General features: G+C 38.9%; 1 protein-coding gene across 8 annotated transcripts in view; it reads left to right on the top strand.

Annotated features, from left to right (window-relative positions):
* PPP6R3 (protein phosphatase 6 regulatory subunit 3) overlaps nt 1-20,380 on the top strand; it is a 58,981-nt gene that overhangs the window by 23,131 nt on the left and 15,470 nt on the right. For 7 of the 8 annotated variants that reach the window (XM_065683144.1, XM_065683142.1, XM_065683143.1 and 4 more), the window contains 11 exons: nt 129-194; nt 584-696; nt 1,371-1,484; nt 2,199-2,328; nt 3,989-4,141; nt 6,076-6,225; nt 6,749-6,813; nt 11,803-11,918; nt 12,589-12,674; nt 15,301-15,387; nt 18,787-18,884. In XM_065683144.1, coding sequence (XP_065539216.1) covers nt 129-194; nt 584-696; nt 1,371-1,484; nt 2,199-2,328; nt 3,989-4,141; nt 6,076-6,225; nt 6,749-6,813; nt 11,803-11,918; nt 12,589-12,674; nt 15,301-15,387; nt 18,787-18,884 — 1,178 coding nt within the window. The remainder of the gene's footprint in view (nt 1-128; nt 195-583; nt 697-1,370; nt 1,485-2,198; nt 2,329-3,988; nt 4,142-6,075; nt 6,226-6,748; nt 6,814-11,802; nt 11,919-12,588; nt 12,675-15,300; nt 15,388-18,786; nt 18,885-20,380) is intronic. The other variant, XM_065683146.1, reaches the window with a different exon arrangement.

Genomic DNA, 20,380 nt, shown 5'->3' with positions numbered 1-20,380 from the left:
TATTGTTAGTCCTTGTTTAGTAATATTGACAGTAGGACTTATTGCAGTTGTCAAATGACTACTTTTAAATATTGTTAATTCATTCACATGGATAAAATTCTTACTAAGATTCACAAACACTTTTACAGTGGCTGAATGAGGAGCGAATCATCCAGCGGCTTGTGGAAATTGTACATCCATCTCAAGATGAAGATGTAAGTATTGGTCTGAGGCTCTTCTGAGTCTTGTCTGTTCAGCAAGTTGCTGTACAACATAGTACTAGAATTTTCTGGGTTTACTGTTTTCTGCCCTTCTTTTCAGTAAGCTGCGGCCCCCCCTTCCCCCTTTTTGGTCCCACTTCAGTCCACGTCAAAGCCTTATATGTATTCTATGTTTTGCCACCTTAATATGCAAAATATTCTTGCCTCATGCCTCAAGTTTGTTTTGTCTTGTTAAGGTTTTGTTACAGTATAAAGCTATTGTCTGAATGTTTACTGTGTAGGAGAGATTTGTCTGAGGTGAAACTTCCACCTTTTTTAGTTGAAGAGTTACAGTCCAGCTTGTTGTTACTCTTACAGTGAAAAGCTTTATTTTTCTGTTCCAGAGGCATTCAAATGCATCACAGTCACTCTGTGAAATTATTCGTTTAAGCAGAGACCAGATGTTACAAGTACAGAACAGTTCAGAACCGGATCCACTGCTTGCAAGCCTAGAGAAGTAAGTTGGCTTGCTCCATTCCTGATTGTACTTTCAGTTCATAAAAAGGTTTTTAATTTCTGACCTTGAAAACCATTAGAAATGACAAGCTCCACTCTTCAGGTGAATTTTCTTGACTGTCATCTGTGTAGTGCAAAATAATTCAGCAAGTAAGCAGAGCCCACCTGGAGGACTTCTTGGGGTGAGATGTGTCTCATTAAATTTGCCATAGTTAGTGGGACCAAACATGTGGGGGTCAGCTTGATACTTTGCAGAGTATACATGGGAGACTTTTGCCTTGATCTGTTACTTGTTGTAACTTAATCCAAGCGTGTGTTTCTGACAGAGAAGATTCTTCTGTATTCCCTTCTTCCTTTTGCTGGTTATAGGTTTAGGTTTGTGAGGCTGTTGTAGGAAGCTGAATCAGGTTTTTTGGTCTGACTGAATAGTTCCTTTTTGTAGTGTTGTTTCTCAGTAGATCCTGTGGAAGGATCTAAACCTAGATCAAAGGAAGGAATAGGAAAATATGATCAGTACAGTGAGGATGGGAGTGATTGTCCTAGTGGTACTTGCTAGCTTGAAATAGGTACTGGTTTTCACTGTATTATTCCTTTATTAATTTTACATGCGCAACTGGTAGCTACAGCTGTATTTGGAGGTAGTGTTTTATCTGATGTCAATACTTTTCTTTTCAGGCAAGAAATCATAGAGCAGCTACTATCTAATATTTTTCATAAAGAAAAAAATGAATCTGCAATAGTCAGTGCAATCCAAATACTATTGACCTTACTTGAGACAAGACGACAGACGTAAGTGTTCTTTTTTCACTCAAATTATGCTTGCATAATGTAGCTACTGTTCAACAATAGTGTCTTCACATACTTATGACTGAATCATTTTTGTGGCCTGTTGTAACTGAAGAGGTAAAAGAGTAAACCAAGTGATTGCAGTTGGTGTTATTACACTTTCACCAAATGATTGGTCTTTCTGCTTTTTTTTCTAGAAGCTAGTTTGTACCACTTGATGGCTCAGGCTAATTACATTACTCTCTTCCTTGTATCCAGAAGGAATTTGATGAAAATATGTACAGTAAAGTGAGGGGGTATTGACTTTTAAAAAGGTTATTTCTAATTTTATTACATCCTAATGTTGGAAACTGCTGAACTGCTCTCCTTTGTGGTACATTCAACTTGTTTATGTACCACTATATCATAGATAGATACACTGATATATGGATAGATGAGTGAAACTGCCTCAAAAGAGGAAATAGAACAACTGTAATGTACTATCTCAAAACCATACTGGAGATTTCAAGCACAATAAACCTAAAAATACTAGGGCTAGTGTTTGGAAAAATCTTGCTCAGCTGTTACTTGACACTTTGTGTTTGTAACCCTATGTTTTTACATGCTTCATTATTTTCACATGCCTTCAGAATTGTGACACACTCAAAATAATACTTTAAAGATGTTTTACAACTAGTTTTGATATTAATTATCTGATTTTAATTGTCTGTGTTTTAGATTTGAAGGCCATATAGAGATCTGTCCTCCTGGCATGAGCAACTCAAAATATTCGGTCAATAAAAGTGTTTTAGAAGCCATAAAAGCACGACTTTCATCCTTCCATGAACTCCTACTTGAGCCTCCAAAAGTAAGTGAAACCTTGTGTTACCAAATTAGTTGAGACAAGACACTCACTGTGTGACTGTGTTTCAGGCAGGTGATAATAACAAAAACAAACCCAGTTTGACAGATTTTGGGCAAGTGCCCAGGTTTCTTTCTAGCCTCTTGAGAGCTTTGCTGTTCATTATTCTTGTCCCTGAGCCAATGTGTTCTGCTAATTGATACGCTTTTCCAGTTTAAACTTTAATTGGCAGAATAGCCTTGAAGCAACTACTTTTTTCAGAAAGCAATGAAAAGAGATTCGCCATATATGCTTAAGGTGGGTCCTGCTTTCTGCTTGGAAACCTGATCTGAATAAGAAATGCAGACTGTGGATGCAGCAGTTGTTGGGAACATTGGCATTGCCCAGATGGGGCCTGCACAATTCCCCTAGGCTTGCCTGCAACTCGAGTAGACTAGCTCCACAGCACATACCCTGCACTCTCTAAGCATGTGAAATTAAGGCAACTCACCTGTCATGCTGTTGCAAAAAAATAAATACAAAATGCATAAATAGGGGGTTTACCTATGGTCCATTGTCACTGCAGAATTTCAGCTAAAGCACAGCACCCTAAACTGCATTGCACAGTCCATAAGGGAAAAGGACGTGTATGCCAAAGTGAAAATAACGACCAGAGGTGTATAAAGTACCACATGAGGGGGATCAAAGTAGTAGTATTTTAGCGTAAAGAAGATGAGACCTCAAAATTTCCAAATGCTGGAGGTAATAAAGAAACTGTCTTGTCTTTATTGCAACAACCTGGCAAGGTACAGGTCTATATTAAAATAAAAGCAGGGTCACATTAGATACTTGAGCAACATATTCAGTGACTTCACTAGATGACTTACTCAAAAGCTAAGTATGTCCAACTATCAGAAAACAAGTATTTTGAGCATCCTTAGATTTTTGTCGTATGTAAGGAGTAGCATAAACTAGCAGGATGTCAGTTTCTTATTCTGGTGCAGGGGTGGCGCTGGTAAGGCAAAAATAACATCCAGTGACAGTGGTCTTGTCAAAATGTGTTTGTACCTTAAGATTGGAGGATATTTTCATTATGAATTTCCCTCCCCATTGCATATTTTCTACAAGATTTTTAGGTCTTGGAGTAGCTAATACCAGTTTTTCTTATTGGCTGGTTATGTGACACAGTTCTTGTTTAACTGGCTAACATTAGAATAAGACACCAGAGGAACTCATTGCTTACGGAAGTTGTTCTTAAGTTAGGCTTGGTTTGTTGAGTTCTTACAATATTTCATTACAATATTCATGGACTGTCCACCTAGCTGTTTTGTGTCTATTGTAGCAATGTAGACTATAGCTGTATTGACTAGCGAGAAGCATTTCGTAGGAAGTATCTCCTAATTCCTTTCAGGATTGGGTAGAATGCATCTACTTTGAGATCCTCTCTGTAGTTAACAATAAATTTTTACAATATCGTTGGTCTCGTGTCTGGTTTTACTGTTTTGTGTGGCTAATTTTAGTTAAAATAAGCTGTAGTGTTCAGAATAAAAAAATTGGGGTTTGCAGGGTGAAGGCAAGATTTAAGGACTAATTGTGTATATATTTTAAGCACTAGTCTGTCATTGTGCATAGTAATGATGAGCAGGTATTTTAATGGATTTTATGTATGTACAATTTTCTTTTTCAGAAAAGTGTCATGAAGACAACCTGGGGTGTGTTGGACCCACCTGTAGGAAACACACGTTTAAATGTGATAAGATTAATATCTAGCCTTCTACAGACGAATATAAGCAGTGTGAATCAGGAGCTTATAGAGCTTAACAGCATAGGAGTAATACTGGTGAGAATTTTATGCTGCCTTTATTCTTATGGCTTGTTATTAAGATTTAATGTATTTTTTCTGTCAGTGCAGATAATTTACTAGCCTAATTTTTCAGACTGTTGTGGTTTTTGTTGCACCATTTAAGAACCCTTAATTGTGGATTTTACTGTTAAATGTTGACTTATGGCAGATGAATTTTCCTCTGACCACTTGAATTGTTCTTATCCTCTACAGCTTCATGAATACATTAAGCGGTTTTCTTAACAGGCTTATTTTTTCACCTGCATGTTCTCAAGTTTTCATCCATGTTCAAGGCTTCCCCTGATTGTTTTCATTCTTTTCCTAAGTTGTTCCCTCAAAACCTTTTTTCCTCTCAGTAATACCCATCACATCAACTGGTATCTCAGCTTTGTCCTATAAAGGGACAGATATTCTTGGTGGCTTGTATGCCTTCAGTCCTCTAAAACCAGTATGTTGCACAGCAAACTCTCAGTCAGTTAACCTCGCTGATTTTGCAAATGTGGAGTGTATACTGTAAGTATTTCCTGCCATGTACTTCAGCTGTAGCAGGACATACTCTTTGTATTTAGGTTGGCCAAAAAATGCAAATGTTGGTAACTGGATAAAAAAAGAAAATAGCCAGCAAAAAATGCTGAAACTTACACTGTAGCTTCTGAATACAAACTGTAAACTTCTAAGCAGGCAGTTGTAAACTTACAGTGTAAGTATTTTCCTTGCCCCTAATGGTTTTAGTCTAAAATCACTTTTTGCTCCAACTGATTAATACAACTACGTTTATAATGTCTTCATTGAAATTCCTCTGAGTAACTTGGGTTTGCAACAAGGTGCTAAGTTTGCCATAACCTATTTCTTGGGTGTGTTGTCTATGGGAATGTACATGTTGTGAACACTGGCATGTTCTTATAAGGAGGTTATTTTGTAAACCAAATTCAGGGAGGCTTGAACATGTTTTTCTGTTGCAGGTTTTATATAAACAGAGAAAAATAACTATAGCCATATGAACTTTTTGGTGCTTCATGCTCTTTACTGCAACACCAATGCATACTTGACTGTTAGGAAAAGTAATTGTTTAGCTCTAGTAGCATATGGAAGGATGTCCTTACTTTAGGAGGACTGAAGGAAACTTGGAGGGATTTGGGATCTTTAGCTGTGTTTTGAATGAGATTTAAATTTTTTTAATACTATTCCAATGACTGCATATATTAATGTCATTTTACTAGTGACAGCAGTCATTTGAGTTTTGCAGTTAGTCTAATATAACTGGACATATTGCTTCAAAAATACTTAAGAGGGAAAATGTGGAGAACCAGGAATACAACTAAATGAACACTGTTTTATCTCAACTTCAGTATTTGTCTTGTGTAATGCATTTAATAATCTTAAACTGCTTCTAGATTATCTGAGGTAGCCTTCTGTAATATTAAAATAAAATTAGTAGATGATGGGTTCAAAACAGGTAGATATAATTTTGTAAGGAATGTCACTGAAGTGGGGAGCACATTATAAATGGTATTGTAGATGCTAGAAGGTTAAGTGAACTCAAAGAGGAGTCTCAGGGCCTGCTCAGGGCATTAATTATACTTTTGACTTGCAGTGACTCCGGGCTGCAGCTAGAAGCAGTGTAAGTAGGGAAGGTCATTCCTCCCTTCATTCTCTGAACATGCATTATTGGTTACCACAGCTTAAAATTCAGATAGAGTTGAGGTTTTGTTCTGATCCAGTATTCTAGTCCTTGTGTTCAGATTATAGCAAGCACAATAATTAACTTTTTTGTAGGTTATAAGGTTTCTCTTGCGCAATAATACTTATTATAAAATTTACAGAATTTGTTCCAGTGTAATAATTCAGATGACTTGCTGGGGTGAGGCTGTTGGTTGTGTTTAATGAAAAGACTTTGGTTTGTGTAAACCTTGTTGAATTTGTGTTTTCAGGACATGTTCTTTAAGTACACATGGAATAATTTCTTGCATACGCAAGTAGAAATTTGTATTGCATTGATTCTTGCAAATCCTCTTGAAAGCACGGAAAATGGCACAATTACAGATCAGGATTCCACTGGGGACAATCTCTTGCTGAAACATGTAAGTTCTGGGTTTTGGGGAATCTCTTGAATTTTTCTATCTCCCAGCTGTGGTAGCAGTTACTCTTACATAAAACATATCCTGATTTTACTCTATTTATAGAATGAACAGGAATATTTGTTTTTCTTTACGATGTCCATTTGGGTGTTAAACATGAAACTGCCATAGAGTAGACTTGCTGCCCTGAAGTAAGCATGAGTGCAGACCTGCAAATACTCATTTTCTTTGAAGAAGGGGTTCCTCTTACTTTAAGACTAAAAACTGCTATTTCAGTAGCTTTATGCTACCACATACTCAGCAGCTGCAAAGAGAAGTCAGAATAATGTAGGTTTATCTTTTAGGTTTCTGGTTGGGATATGACTGCTGCTTCTGAACTTTTTAAACACTTTGAGATTATTTATCCTGAACCTGAAATTAGCTGTCTTGCAAGGCTTCAGTGTTTGTTAAAAGCAACCATAAAATGCATTATAGCATTCCACTTTACTGCTGCTAAGCATTCTTTGCTCTTACTTTCTTTTGATAGCTCTTCCTTAAGTGCCAATTAATAGAACGAATACTTGAAGCATGGGAGATGAATGAGAAGAAACAGTGAGTAACTAGTTTTCTTATTACCTGCAGTTGTCTACATAAGACTTGAATTGTGAAATGAATGTATGACTAATTCATAGCTGTGCTAGCAGTGATCTTAAAACACTCAAATGTTAATATTTAAATTAAAGTTTTCTCTCATGCTATGTTTTGGTAGCATTGTAATGCTTTTTCCCATGACCATTGGAGAATATGCTAGTTTGTCGTTCTTGTCATATATAAGATATTACTATGATATTTGAAGACTTTAAAGTCTACCCATGTATATTAAATTACAGGAACACACCATAGGTTTTAAGAGGACAGGAAATTGTAGAATCATAGAATAGTTACGGTTGGAAAGGACCTTAAGATCATCTAGTTCAAACCCACTGCAATGGAAAGGGACACCTCACAATAAACTATGTCACCCAAGGCTCTGTCCAGCCTGGCCTTGAACACCGCCAGGGATGGAGCATTCACAGCTTCTTCCTTAGGCAACCCATTCCACAGTGCCTCACCACCCTTACAGGAAAGAACTTTCTCTTATATCTAGTCTAAATCTCCCCTGTTTTAACCTGTTACCTCTTGTCCTGTCACTACAGTCCCTAATGAAGAGTCCCTCCTCAGCATCCTTATAGGCCCCCTTCAGATACTGGAAGGCTGCTATGAGGTCTCCATGCAGCCTTCTCTTCTCCAGGCTGAACAGCCCCAACTTTCTCAGCCTATCTTCTTATGAGAGGTGCTCCAGTCAGGATAACTTCCTTCAGCCTTCTGGTCACACTCCTTTTATGCAGCCCAGGATACGGCTGGCTTTCTGGGCTGCGAGCACACACTGAAGCTTGTTTATGTTCACTTTCTCATCGACCAACACCCCCAAGTCCTTCTCTGCAGGGCTGCTGTGAATCTCTTCTCTGCCCAACCTGTAGCTGTGCCTGGGATTGCTCCGACCCAAGTGTAGGACTTGCACTTGACATGGTTGAACTTCATAAGGTTGGCATCAGCCCACCTCACAAGCATGTCGAAGTCACTCTGGATGACATCCCTTCCCTCCAGTGTATCAACCGAACCACACAGCTTGGTGTCATCGGCAAACTTGCTGAGGGCGCTCTCAATCCCACTGTCCATGTCACTGACAAAGATGTTGAACAAGACCAGTCCCAACACCAATCCCTGAGGGACACCACTCGTTACTGGTCTCCAGCTGGACGTTGAGCCATTGACCACAACTCTTTGTGTGCAGCCATCCAGCCAGTTCTTTATCCACCGAGTGGTCCACCTATCAAATTGATGTCTCTCCAATTTAGAGACAAGGATGTCGTGTGGGACAGTGTCGAACGCTTTGCACAAGTCCAGGTAGATGACGTCAACTGCTCTACCCCTGTCCGTCAGTTCTGTAGCCCCATCATAGAAGGCCACCAAATTAGTCAGGCAGGATTTCCCCTTAGTGAAGCCATGCTGGCTGTCACCAAGCACTTTGTTATTTTTCATGTGCTGCCTTAGCATGCCTTCCAGGAGAATCTGGTCCAAGATTTTACCAGGCACAGAGGTGAGACTGACTGGTCTGTAATTCCCTGGGTCATCCATTTTCCCCGTCTTGAATATGGGGGTTATATTTCCCTTTTTCCAGTCATCGGGAACTTCACCTGACTGCCATGATTTTTCAAATATGATGGCCAGTGGCTTAGCAACTTCATTTGCCAGCTCCTTCAGGACCCACGGATGGATTTCGTCAGGTCCCATGGACTTGTGCCCATTCAGGTTCTTAAGATGGTCTTGAAACAGATCCTCTCCTACAGTGGGCCCAAGGTCTTCATTCTCACAGTCCCTGTGTCTTCCTTCAAAGACTTGGATAGTGTGGTCAGAGCCTTTGCCAGTGAAGACTGAGGCAAAGAAGTCATTGAGAACCTCAGCCTTCTCCAAGCACTTGAAAATTATTTATAAACACATCAAAGCATATTACATACTGGGGAGCAGCAGACTCCTAAGTAGTAAAAGCCAAGTCCTTAGCAATTAAATATGTTCTAAAAGCACATGTTTGTGAAAGGACGGAAGTTTCAAGTAGCTAACATTATCTGAAACCATAGCAGGAGGAAAAAAAATCTGTCTTCACCTGAGGTGGTAGAACAACTCTCTTGAAGGCTTAGGAAATACTGAACATTAAATGTTAGTTTTAACTTGTCAAAATACCGAATTAGCTGGCTGGGATAGTGTTGCTGGTTTGCTGGTGTGTTACTTGAGACAGGTTTGCTCCTCAAAATATTCCTCTTCCTGTTTGATGTGAATCACATAGTAATACATGGCCATTGTAACTGACTTGAAAATAAGGATGTTCAAGTGTGTATGAAGAAGATGGTACAAAAGAAAGGGAATGTAACAACTGAACTGTAGAAAACATGCTTTCCCAAATGTATATTCTTTTTTTTTTTCATTGTGCTCTCATGAGGTCATAGAGTCCAATTAGCCTCCCATAGGAGAGAAGTATGGAAAGGTATTTTCATATATGCAACCTAAATTTACTCTTTGAGTAAGAATGTTCTTGATCCAATGCTTTCCATATAGATGAATGAAACATTTAAAGTCACATTTGCAAGTATTTATGTGGAAAATGTTGTCAACCTCAGATCGTGGTTTTATCCTGAAAGATTTTTTTATTTGTGAGAAGGGAGCAGACTGTTGTAAGTAATTCACTCCGTTACCCAATTTTGTACAAGTACGACTCCAAATATAAAATATAAGTCTGTAAGATAATATGAAGGTATGTTTTAGCTTAGCTGCTCCAGGAAATTGATTATTTCTTTTATGTGGTTTTACTCTATCACTTTATGTTGAGCAGCTCTAGAAGCTTGAGCGTGACTGCTTTCTGATGGTGGAAGTGTAACATAGTAAAAAAGTTATTTATTTCACTGGTATTAATAAGCATTTGGTGATAGAAGATACAATCATATTCCAGATTTTTTGGCTAGGCAATTATAAGTCAGTTCAAGCACTCTTTATGGCATGTCATGTATTAGAAATTATAAGCTTTTGCCATCATGCTGCTTGTTTTGAATATACCTATTTGTACAACTGCTTAGGTAACAAGACAGAAATCTCTCAAGTTGTTCCTGTAAAGAATGCTTTACGTATGATACTTCACTGACATAACATGATTTCAGTTACTTTGTGTTAGATTATAACGGTGGAAAACCAAGAAATGTCATTTGTGTTTATATAATCTCTTTCTGAACTGCTGTCACTTTATAAAGATCTCAGTCAAGGTTATGGGAGATTTGTCTAGCTAACTGAGTGTGTCTGTCTTAATTTTTTTTAATTTTTTTATTTAAAAAGCACAAAACCTTAAAAAGCTGGTGCAGCAAATGTCTGTTTTGTTTATAGCTCAAGGCTACAAATTCGGTCTAAGTCAGAGCTTCTCACTTCAGCTTTTTTGATCAGATACAGGATGGTTCCACATGATCATCATCATCGGCCTGGGAAGAATACAGGGATGTTGTCCGGGAAGCTAGGGACCAGGTTAGGAAAGCTAAGGCCCAGTTAGAATTAAACTTGGCCAGGGATGTGAAAAATAACAGGAAGGGATTCTATAATTACATTGCAAATAAAAAACAGACAAGAGAAAACAGAGGCCCCCTCTGGAAGCTGTCGGGAGAACTGGCTACCCTGGATTTGGAGAAGGCTGGGGTTCTTAATGACTTCTTTGCCTCAGTCTTCCCTGGCAAAGGCTCTGGCCACGCTATCCAAGTCTTAGAAGGAAGACACAGGGACTGTGAGAATGAAGACCTTGGGCCCTCTGTAGAAGAGGATCTGTTTCAAGACCATCTTAAGAACCTGAATGGGCACAAGTCCATGGGACCTGACGAAATCCATCCGTGGGTCCTGAAGGAGCTGGCAAATGAAGTTGCTAAGCCACTGGCCATCATATTTGAAAAATCATGGCAGTAAAGGCTGGTAACAGCCAGCATGGCTTCACTAAGGGGAAATCCTGCCTGACCAATTTGGTGGCCTTATATGATGGGGCTACAGAACTGATGTACAGGGGTAAAGCAGTTGACGTCATCTACCTAGACTTGTGCAAAGCATTTGACACTGTCCCACACGACGTCCTTGTCTCAAAATTGGAGAGACATCAATTTGATAGGTGGACCACTCGGATAAATAACTGGCTGGATGGCTGCACACAAAGAGTTGTGATCAGTGGCTCAGTTTCCAGCTGGAGACCAGTAACGAGTGGTTAAAATTTAAATGGGAGATTTAGACTGGATATAAGAGCAAGTTCTTTCCTGTAAGGGTGTTTAGTCACTGTGGAATGGGTTGCCTAAGGAAAAAGTTGTGAATGCTCCATCCCTGGCAGTGTTCAAGGCCAGGCTGGACAGAGCCTTGGGTGACATGGTTTAGTGTGAGTGTCCCTTCCCATTGCAGTGGGTTTGAACTGGATGATCTTAAAGTCCTTTCCAACCCTAACTATTCTATGATTCTATATCATAAAACCTGGTAATTCCTGTGTCTACAAAGTAGTTCAGTTACTAAAAAATACGTGGCCTGCCTTGTAATTGTACTTTTGGTATGTTACTTAGATGTCCTTTCTAAAAAAGCAGTGATCTAATCAAATTTCAGTTGGTTGTACCTTTCCAGCTCTATATACTAAATGATATGTTAAAATCTGCAATGCTAGAGCACATTTAGGGTTTAAGAATTTTTTTCTTTTCTGATCGTCAACTTAAAGCTCTGAGGGAATGTTTGTTGCATTGGGGTTTAGAAAAATACTCTCAGCAACAGAAATTTCCTAATAAATAAGTCTTCCAAACTCACTTAGTGTAGTCAAACCCATTGGTCTCTTTAATTCTTGAGCCTTTTGGGAACCTTTGGTTTTAGAATGCAACTCCTCTGTTTAAGAACCCCTGCAGTGTTTGTCATGGGTAACTTCTTGACTCTGCTAGAGTGTTGCATAATGAAATACAGTGGTGGAGTTGCTCAGAATGTGGGCAGTTGAATTCCTTTTGTCTCTTGCAGGGCTGAAGGAGGAAGGCGGTATGGCTATATGGGTCATCTGACACGGATAGCAAACTGCATTGTGCACAGTACAGATAAGGGGCCAAACAGTACACAAGTTCAGCAGCTCATTAAAGGTAATGTTAATGGCCTTACATTTGTCTTTATGGCTTTCCTTATCAAATTTTGAGGAAATGAATAAAATTTAAATTAAAGGCAGCTGTTGGGTAAAAGAAGAAAACTTTCTTGACAACGTTCCATTTAAAACAAGATGTCCTTAAACAAACAGCCTTCCAGTACCTAAAGGAGGCCTACAAGAAAGCTGGAGGCCTTTTTACAAAGGAGCGTAGTGACAGCACAAGGGGGAATGGCTTTAAACTGACAGAGGGGAGATTTAGATTAGGTACTAGGAAGAAGTTCTTCCCTGTGAGGGTGGTGAGGCGCTGGCGCAGGTTGCCCAGAGAAGCTGTGGCTGCCCCATCCCTGGCAGTGTTCAAGGCCAGGTTGGACGGGGCTTGGAGCAACTTGCTCTAGTGGAAGGTCTTCCTTCCTGTGCCAGGGGATTGCAACTAGATGAGCTTTAAAGTCGCTTCCAACTCAGACCTTTCTGTGGCTCTGTGATGATTCTGTGACCCTTAAATATATGCTTAAATGCAGTGAAATGCTGACCTAGTTTATTTAGACTTAACTCAATGGAATAATCCTTAAGGATTTAAGAGGATTCTGGTATAGCAGAACAGAAAATTAAAGTCATGCTCCATTGTCCATAGTATCAAATTGAGGATGTCTCTGTGTTTCCTACCCTAGAGCTTCCAGAGGAGGTCAGAGAGCGATGGGAGACATTCTGCACAAACTCTTTAGGAGAAACTAACAAGAGGAATACAGTGGACCTGGTAAGTAAGGGTGGGGGTAAGGTATCAAAATTGCTGCTGTTTACTTGGGACCAGTTTCTTTTTGTCAGCAGCACAACCATTCTTCCCAGTTACCATGTATTTCTGTCAACAAGTACATCTAGTTGCTGAGCTGCTAATTCTTTATTTTACTTTTCAACACTGTACCATTAATATTTTGTATGGGAATCTTGCAGTAGCTCAGTTTGTATAACCTACCCCAGACCAAGAAGAAAGTTTTCTGTACAGCTTCAAGTGAGTGACCTTGAAAGCTTCTGGCTGCTTGAAGAGTGCAAACTGAAACTGCAGGAGCTAGTATTAAATTGCTTTATAGACAGTGTGTAAATGAGCCTATGTAAATTTAATGGGAGAATGCTACCTGCATCCCATTGCATGTGTCACTGACCTTGCTTAAGGAACTTTACATACTTCTGTTGTGCATCTGTTACATTTCTGTGCATAGCAGTAGTGATTCCACTTTTAGGAGAAAGCTAAACTGAAGTGTGAGTATGAAGAGGTTTTGTTTTCTCATGTTAAAGCTACAGTTTAAGAGTAATCACTTGGACACTTTAATAAGCAGAGGCTGGTTCCATTGTCAAGTTAGTGAGTATACCTGACTTCTCCAGGACTGGAGTGCTTTACACGTGGCTTCTTTAACTTGTGCTGGTGCTATATTTGGTCTGTAATACTAATAGTCTGTTAAATCTGCTGTGTCAGCACAGTGTAGCAACTGGAACATAATGCTGACATGGTGTGTGGCAATAGAAGCAATAGGAAATTAATCTGAAACTGCAATTTGTGGACAGGACCAACATTACAGATGGCATTCACAGCCTCACAGCAAAAATACTATGAAGTTCATAGTGCTTGTAGAATAATGTTATTTTCCTCTTGTTAAAAGCTACTTTGTCAAGGCCAAGAGTCAAGTCATCTGAAGAGGCAGAATTTTAAGCTGATGTATAGTTAAAAACATTATAATTAGATCTTTAGAAGTGTGATCATTTACTTGGACATAATTGATGTAACAACAATAAAACCTCATTTACAACATATCTCCAAACTCCACAATATTCAGTTGAATAGAAACACAAAGCATTAAAATCTTGTAGCTAAAATGCCATCTGGAAAATACTGCGTCTTTCGAATTTCTGAACTTCTAGGCTTCTGCTTGTGTGATCACTTCTCATGAGCCTTGGATTAGCATTTAGCTCAAAGATAAGCAGTAACGTATAGTGCAGTGTGATGTAGGAGATACTAAAAGACAGATCTTATAGAAAACTGAGTCTCTTGTCTTACTGAATCATATTTAAGTTATGATTACTGTGTGGGTACATCTGGAAGCACAGCCCCACGGTATTTCTTCCCAGAGGTACTGTCCCATGTATCCATGCTTAGGTTTCCATAGATATGTACTCTCCACCTATAAATTGGACAATTAGGTACATCTGGGTGTTTGAGCTCTCAAAGTTGAAGAAAGCATCCTGGGCTAAAACAATAGGTTATTAGAACTAGTATTTATACCTGATCTGAATTGCCAATTCATAATGTCTCCAGAGTAAGATCTTAAGCACACCTTACTTAATTTTCTGTAGATTAGCCTTAAAATTTTTGTTGTGTAGATGAGTAGACTTACTTGATTCAGTTTTCCTATCCTAAGCAAGCTCTTGAGCAGAATCTAGTCATGGGTGATGCAAATAGTTAAGCACATAGTTCCTGACCTGAGTGGCAGAACTGTGGTCTACTGTTACATGTGATCTTCTTCAGTCAACTTACTCGATTTACTAAGCTCAGATGATCTGGTCTGTATACATACTCCTATGTTGTGTAGTTTATTTTAAAGATATGTAAATAAGTTAGATGTATGAAGGCTGTGGATGTAACTGATCTCGTGAATACTTTCAATGCTTCAACCACTTAGTGCTCAACAAAGGCTGCTCTTTTACTGTAATGGAAGAAGGTTTGTGGTCCTGGGGCCCTTTGGATAATGAACTGCTGCTATAGCCATGAGACTAGTATGTTCTAGGCTTTTTTTGTCTTTCAAAGAAGTTCTTAGTACTTGTTATAAAACAACAGCAACTGGAGACTTAGAAGTGAGCATGTAGCAGAACTATCTCAGTTACCTCGTAATGGACTTTTCAGGAAGGTTTGGGGGTTTGTTTTGTTGGGGTTTTTTTTTCCCACTGCTAATTGGCCTTGTGGTAGAAGGCTTGACCACTGCAGAGCAGTTTTCTAGCCAATAAAAAGTTCTGCTGCAGTGGCCAGCAGGACCAGCACTGGGGAGGCCACATGTCAAATCCTGTGTTTATTCTGGGTCCCTCTCTACAAGAGAGATACTGAGTTGCTGGAGCCAGGTCCATAGAAGGGCAACGGAGCTAGTGAAGGGTCTGGAGCACAAGTCTGATGAGGAACAGCTGAGGGAACTGAGGTGTTTAGTCTGGAGAAGAGAAGGCTCAGTGGGGACCATATCACCCTGTTACATTCCAGGGACTGTTGTATGTGGTGCAGCAGTTTGGAAAACTGAAAATAACTGTTTCTTGTTTTGGTACAAAAACGAAGATTCAGCCAGATAGTACGGATATAATTGAATGGCTGTCATATATTGTGCAAATGACTGAATTCCTTTGTATAGGTTACTACCTGCCACATTCATTCTTCCAGTGATGATGAAATTGACTTTAAAGAAACTGGCTTTTCACAGGATTCTTCTTTGCAGCAGGTGAGTTGAATTCTTTTAACAGCATAAGTTGCTCTTTGTAAAAATAAATAAGACTTTTTAAAAAAAAAAAAGGGCAGTGGAACTTGCATTTCTGTCACAAGCAAATGCAAATCTAGAAAGCTTTATTTTAAACTTAAATGTGCATGCACACAACTGTGATCAGAGAGATATGGTTTTTAACACATCTCTATCTTGGTGTTCTTTCCAGTTGTTAGTCTTGGATCATGCTGTGGATGCAGATCTCTGCTCATTGTGCCTAAGAACACATTTTACATGCCAGTTGTCTGGCCAAGTTAAATGTCACTTCTATAGTAACTTTAGTTCTTATTGGATGTAGAAGTTTGAAATGGTGGCTTCTGATTGTGTTTTCTGGCAAGTTTGAATTGCTGTGAAAGCAAATCTGGCTTTCAGTTTGCTTTTGCTATAGGTTGTATCTAGCAGCTTGAGAGTTTTTAACTTTTCGCACCTGGTGAGCATACGTAGCTGTGTCTTCCTGAACTAAATTACCAATGAACTTGATCCCTTATTTTTTAATGCGGTATATGCTTTTGTCAACTCATTTATGAGTGTTTCAAGGATAGTTATTTATCATTTGGCACTATGAAAAAGAGAAGAATGCCTAGGGAATTTTTCCATCAACCAGACTTGTGTCCATCTTGAAGTTTTAATGCTTTCAAGCTGACTAATGGATAACTAAACCATTTTTAATATGATGTTAGAGTATTTTTGCAGTGAGTGATTATGGAGAACCTGGGTGCCATTTTTATGAAGAATGACAGCATTTCTGTAATAGTGCTGTCCTATACTTGTAATATGCATCTCTTCCAACTGTTTCACTGTTGGTGAAAGTGGGAACCACATGGCACGTGACTGCAAATAGATATCTTATACCAAACATTTTATTAATCAAAATCTTTCAGCACTCACTAACAGCTGTGTAGTAAATACCTAGTCTAAGACTGGCTTTGGAATTTTATGCATCTTATGGTTTGATAGTTAGTAGATGCTCGTCAAAACTTGAGTTGCGGGTGGTGGCTGAAGTTTTAAGAATCTGATGCATTTTTATCTGTTTCAGTGATTTTTATTTTCATTTGTACGTGTAAGGTGCCCCTGACTACAAACTTGATAAGTTGGGTGGTATCTGTAGCAGCTCCAGTGAGAAAGTAAAATCCTCAAATCCTCTGTGTTTTTCCTGCATCACCTTAATGTCTGCTGTGCCTGGGCATCCCCACAGTTCCAGATAGTTAATGTGGAGAAATGCAGATGGTGAAGTACTCTCAAGTTTGTCTCCGCTTTTTTTAGTCTTCTCCCCACCCCATCCCACCCCACTCTGTGAAATATACTTTCTGAAGTGACCTTCTGAAGAAAGCATGATACTAGCCAAGATAAGTCACTGATGGGAAACGCACTGAAATTACTTAGAGCATTCTCCAGCTGTACAAATTCATTCATGAAGGGTGTCTCTGTCTTCAGCTAGGATATGTTATTCTAGACCAGTAGCTACAGGAGGAAATAGGAGCTAGACTTTCAAAATTCAAGTGGACCCATTAGTAATTGGATAAAGGGACAAAATACTGAGGAACTTGTTCATCTTTGGTTTATTTTTGTCAAATTTAACTTCTGCCTGTGCAGAATTACATTTGCTATGACTTCTTTCATTTCCAAATCTAGTTTGGTACTGTTGTCTTCTAATGAAGGCCCTCTGTTCCAGAAAGGAAGGTTTCTTTTTTTTTTTCCTCTCCATTTTATTCAGAGACACCTTTTCTAAATAATACTTCAAAACCAACGTTGTTGGAAATGTTCTGTCACATTGTTCTGGGTTGTAAGGTTTCTTGTGCCAGCAGCATTTAATGTGCTGTCTTGCTGTGGCTTTGGAAACTTCTACTCCAGGAAAGCATTGCTCCTCTGTTCTCCACTAGCTCAATATCACTTTTTGTCTCTTTAAGCATACTGAAAAGACATGAGAGGGAGATTTGAGATTAGGATGGTACTGCCTAGGTTCTGAGATGCTAACAGTTCAGAACTACATTTCATATATTTACTGTATACAGTTTTGACATAGCGATAAGCTTTCACATTAGTTTTGTAACTAACTGATGTAATAAACAAAATTTAAGACATGAATTTTGTCCTGGTGAATGGTGTTCTTAATAGTTGCACCTTTTGTAAAACAGAACAAGTCTGTTTAACTTACATGGGTTTTTTCTTCCCATGGAGGTAATTCTCACTAATGTCTTTCGGTCACATGTACTTCTTAATATCTGTAATAGTGAATATACTTTACAGGAAAGGAGAGTTCAAACTAGTGGAAAGCAGAGGAATTATAGGTAAGACAGTTGGTGATTGATTGTCTACCTGTGTAATGTTGATAAACTAACTGTGTGAGTATCAAGACCTGATCAGAACTATCAAATTTTTAAAATTTAGGATCAAAATGGAAAAGAGTTCTTGCTTTGGCCTGGCTTAGCCCTACCACTTATGAGAGTTATTCAGGCCTACTTCCAGCCCTGATCATGTCTGTGTACCTCATCGTTCTGTAGATCTCCTTATTTGTCCAGTTTTCATAGTGCCTTAATCTAGACTTTTCCGCTTTACCACCTTCTTCAGAGGTTTTGGCTATATACTCTGTCCATTTAGTTCCCTGGGCAAGAAACCAGGACAGTTGACAGTTCCATTTCTCGGGATATCTTAGCACTGGCTAACTTTACCCGTGGAAATAACGCTACTAGAAGTCCTTGGAGAATGTGTGATTGTTTTCCCAAGGCTATCGTTAATAAGGGACAAAAACTGCTGTTATGAGTAGGAGAACATGCCCATGTGTACCTTAATGGGTATATACCCATCAGCTGGCAGATGACACTGGCATCTTTATTAACTATAAAAAGGCAGAGTTGAGTCAGTGACACTGCATTGAGATGTAAAATGTTCAGTAGTTTCCTTCTTTTAGATACTGAATAGACGCTGCTGGTGTGTGTGACTGAGACAGATGTTTCTAGTGATAACTACGTGCAGCTGTGGTGTAGCATCTATATATGATGTAATTTTCTAATTCTTCCCATTTATAAATCTATGTTACCTTGAACAAAGACAGCTTTATCTTTTATCTAGTGTATTGTGTTTCATTGGTCTTGGGGTGCATTTGGAAATGTGCTGATTAACAGGAGGTCAGAGTAGAGATTTAACTTTCTCACTGAGAGCTGCTATTACCTTTCAAGGCAGTAGATGTAACTAGGTGTGTAGTCAGCGTTACCAGTTAAAATTCAGAGGTTAAGACAAATCCTTTTCCTGTCCTTTGTTATGATTGGAGAGACTTTTATTTCTTTGGAGCAAAATGGGCAAGTAGGATTTAGAGTATTGTTAGAATCATTATATCACTGTCGTTGGTCCTGGGGTTGCCAGGCCTTTTCTGATTATCAGATGCAACAAATGACGTCCAATTTTATTGACCAGTTTGGCTTCAACGATGAGAAGTTTGCTGATCAAGATGACATCGGCAAGTGAGTATACTGTTATACTGGCTTTGACTGTAGTCTTGGGAGTTTCCTTTCTTACTGTATTTTTGGCTGTATTTTTGCTGAGGATAAATACAAGCCTTTACTGACGTGAGGCAGTTGTCAATTAGTCCTGTCTTTTTGTATCATCTGTGTGCATTGATAGAAGCCTCCCTGAACAGTTTACAGAGGAAAGCAACAGCTTATCTTCCATTTGTAATGTCCTGGTTTTGCCTATATGAGAACACAGCACTTATGAATAAATAGCTAAAATGTAACTTATCTTTTGTAAGGTCTGCCAGTCCAATGCCATCGCATTGTTGGGGGGCATTTTCACTTTCTCTGTGCCTCAGAAGTGATTCTGTCCTCCCCATCCCCCCTCTGGTGAATCTATATACCAGAAAAGATAAATAGCTCTACTTTTAAGTTTTCGTGGAAAAGATGACAGGAACAACACATCTGTGAGTGTATTTTTCTGTAGGGGAGAGTTAAGGAAGGGCATGTAAATCTACCATTGTTTTCAAGGTCAAGACAGTTGAGACTCATTTCTGCAAATAGAGTAAGTGATGAAGAAATGAGAAGAATACTGGTCATGTAGAAAGAAAAGCTAACCATCACCAAACAGAAACAAAAACCAACCCAACCAACACCAAAAACGCTGCCCACACAAAGTGATCTTTCTTCAGTTCTAAATAAACTGATACCATAAGGGGAAAGGGAAAGAATGGGAGTTCTTCCTGAAAATAGAGTTGATACTGATTCTCGTAAGAATTCATGTCTTGGGATGCAAGAATATACAGATAAGGGTAAAAAGCATTGCTTCAAGATAGTTTCTAGGAGGGTAAAATACAGTAAAGTGTCTCAGTCCTCTTCTGTGAAACATGCTTAGTAAGTGGTGGTTCATTGAAGCTTGCATGTGCTTGCATTGCTGCCTTCTTGTACCACATAATCTTCTGAGATTAAGATATGATGGGAGAGGAAGCAACTCAAGATACTCTTTAAATTTGATAGAAGCAGCTGGATTTTGACAAGGATAGGAGTTGGAATTTCTTTAAGATCGTGCCCTTGGTACTGCATAGCCTTGCTTCCCCTAGAAAATTAGTTTACCTAATGCTGGTATTAGTCAAAGACGTTTTTGTAATCACTGCAGTGAAACTGCCTGATAACTTAATATATGAGGATGTGTAAAACCTAGTATTTAGTGTTTAGTTAGGAAAAAAGCCTCCAGTGACTGGTTAAAAAAAAAATCATTTTTTTCTTTAGGAAACAGAGGTTGATACTACATTTTTCACTTTCTCTCTTCCTGTTGAGAAGGTCCTTGTACAGAGCTAGAAGGTACAAGAACTGTAACACAGATCTTTCCAGGGTTTTGAGCTGTATCGTGGTAGAACGTAGTCAGATTAGGCACTCTTGAGATCTACTTTTTTTCTCAGTGCGTAACAGTATAGTATTTGAGATTTGCATATATTATTTCAGTTATGCTTGTTTAGGCTTGTTGAATT

The sequence above is a fragment of the Lathamus discolor genome, chromosome 6 (assembly GCF_037157495.1).
Source record: "Lathamus discolor isolate bLatDis1 chromosome 6, bLatDis1.hap1, whole genome shotgun sequence".
In the NCBI taxonomy this organism is placed as follows: Eukaryota; Metazoa; Chordata; class Aves; order Psittaciformes; family Psittacidae; genus Lathamus; species Lathamus discolor.
This window is presented reverse-complemented; position numbering and strand designations above follow the sequence as displayed.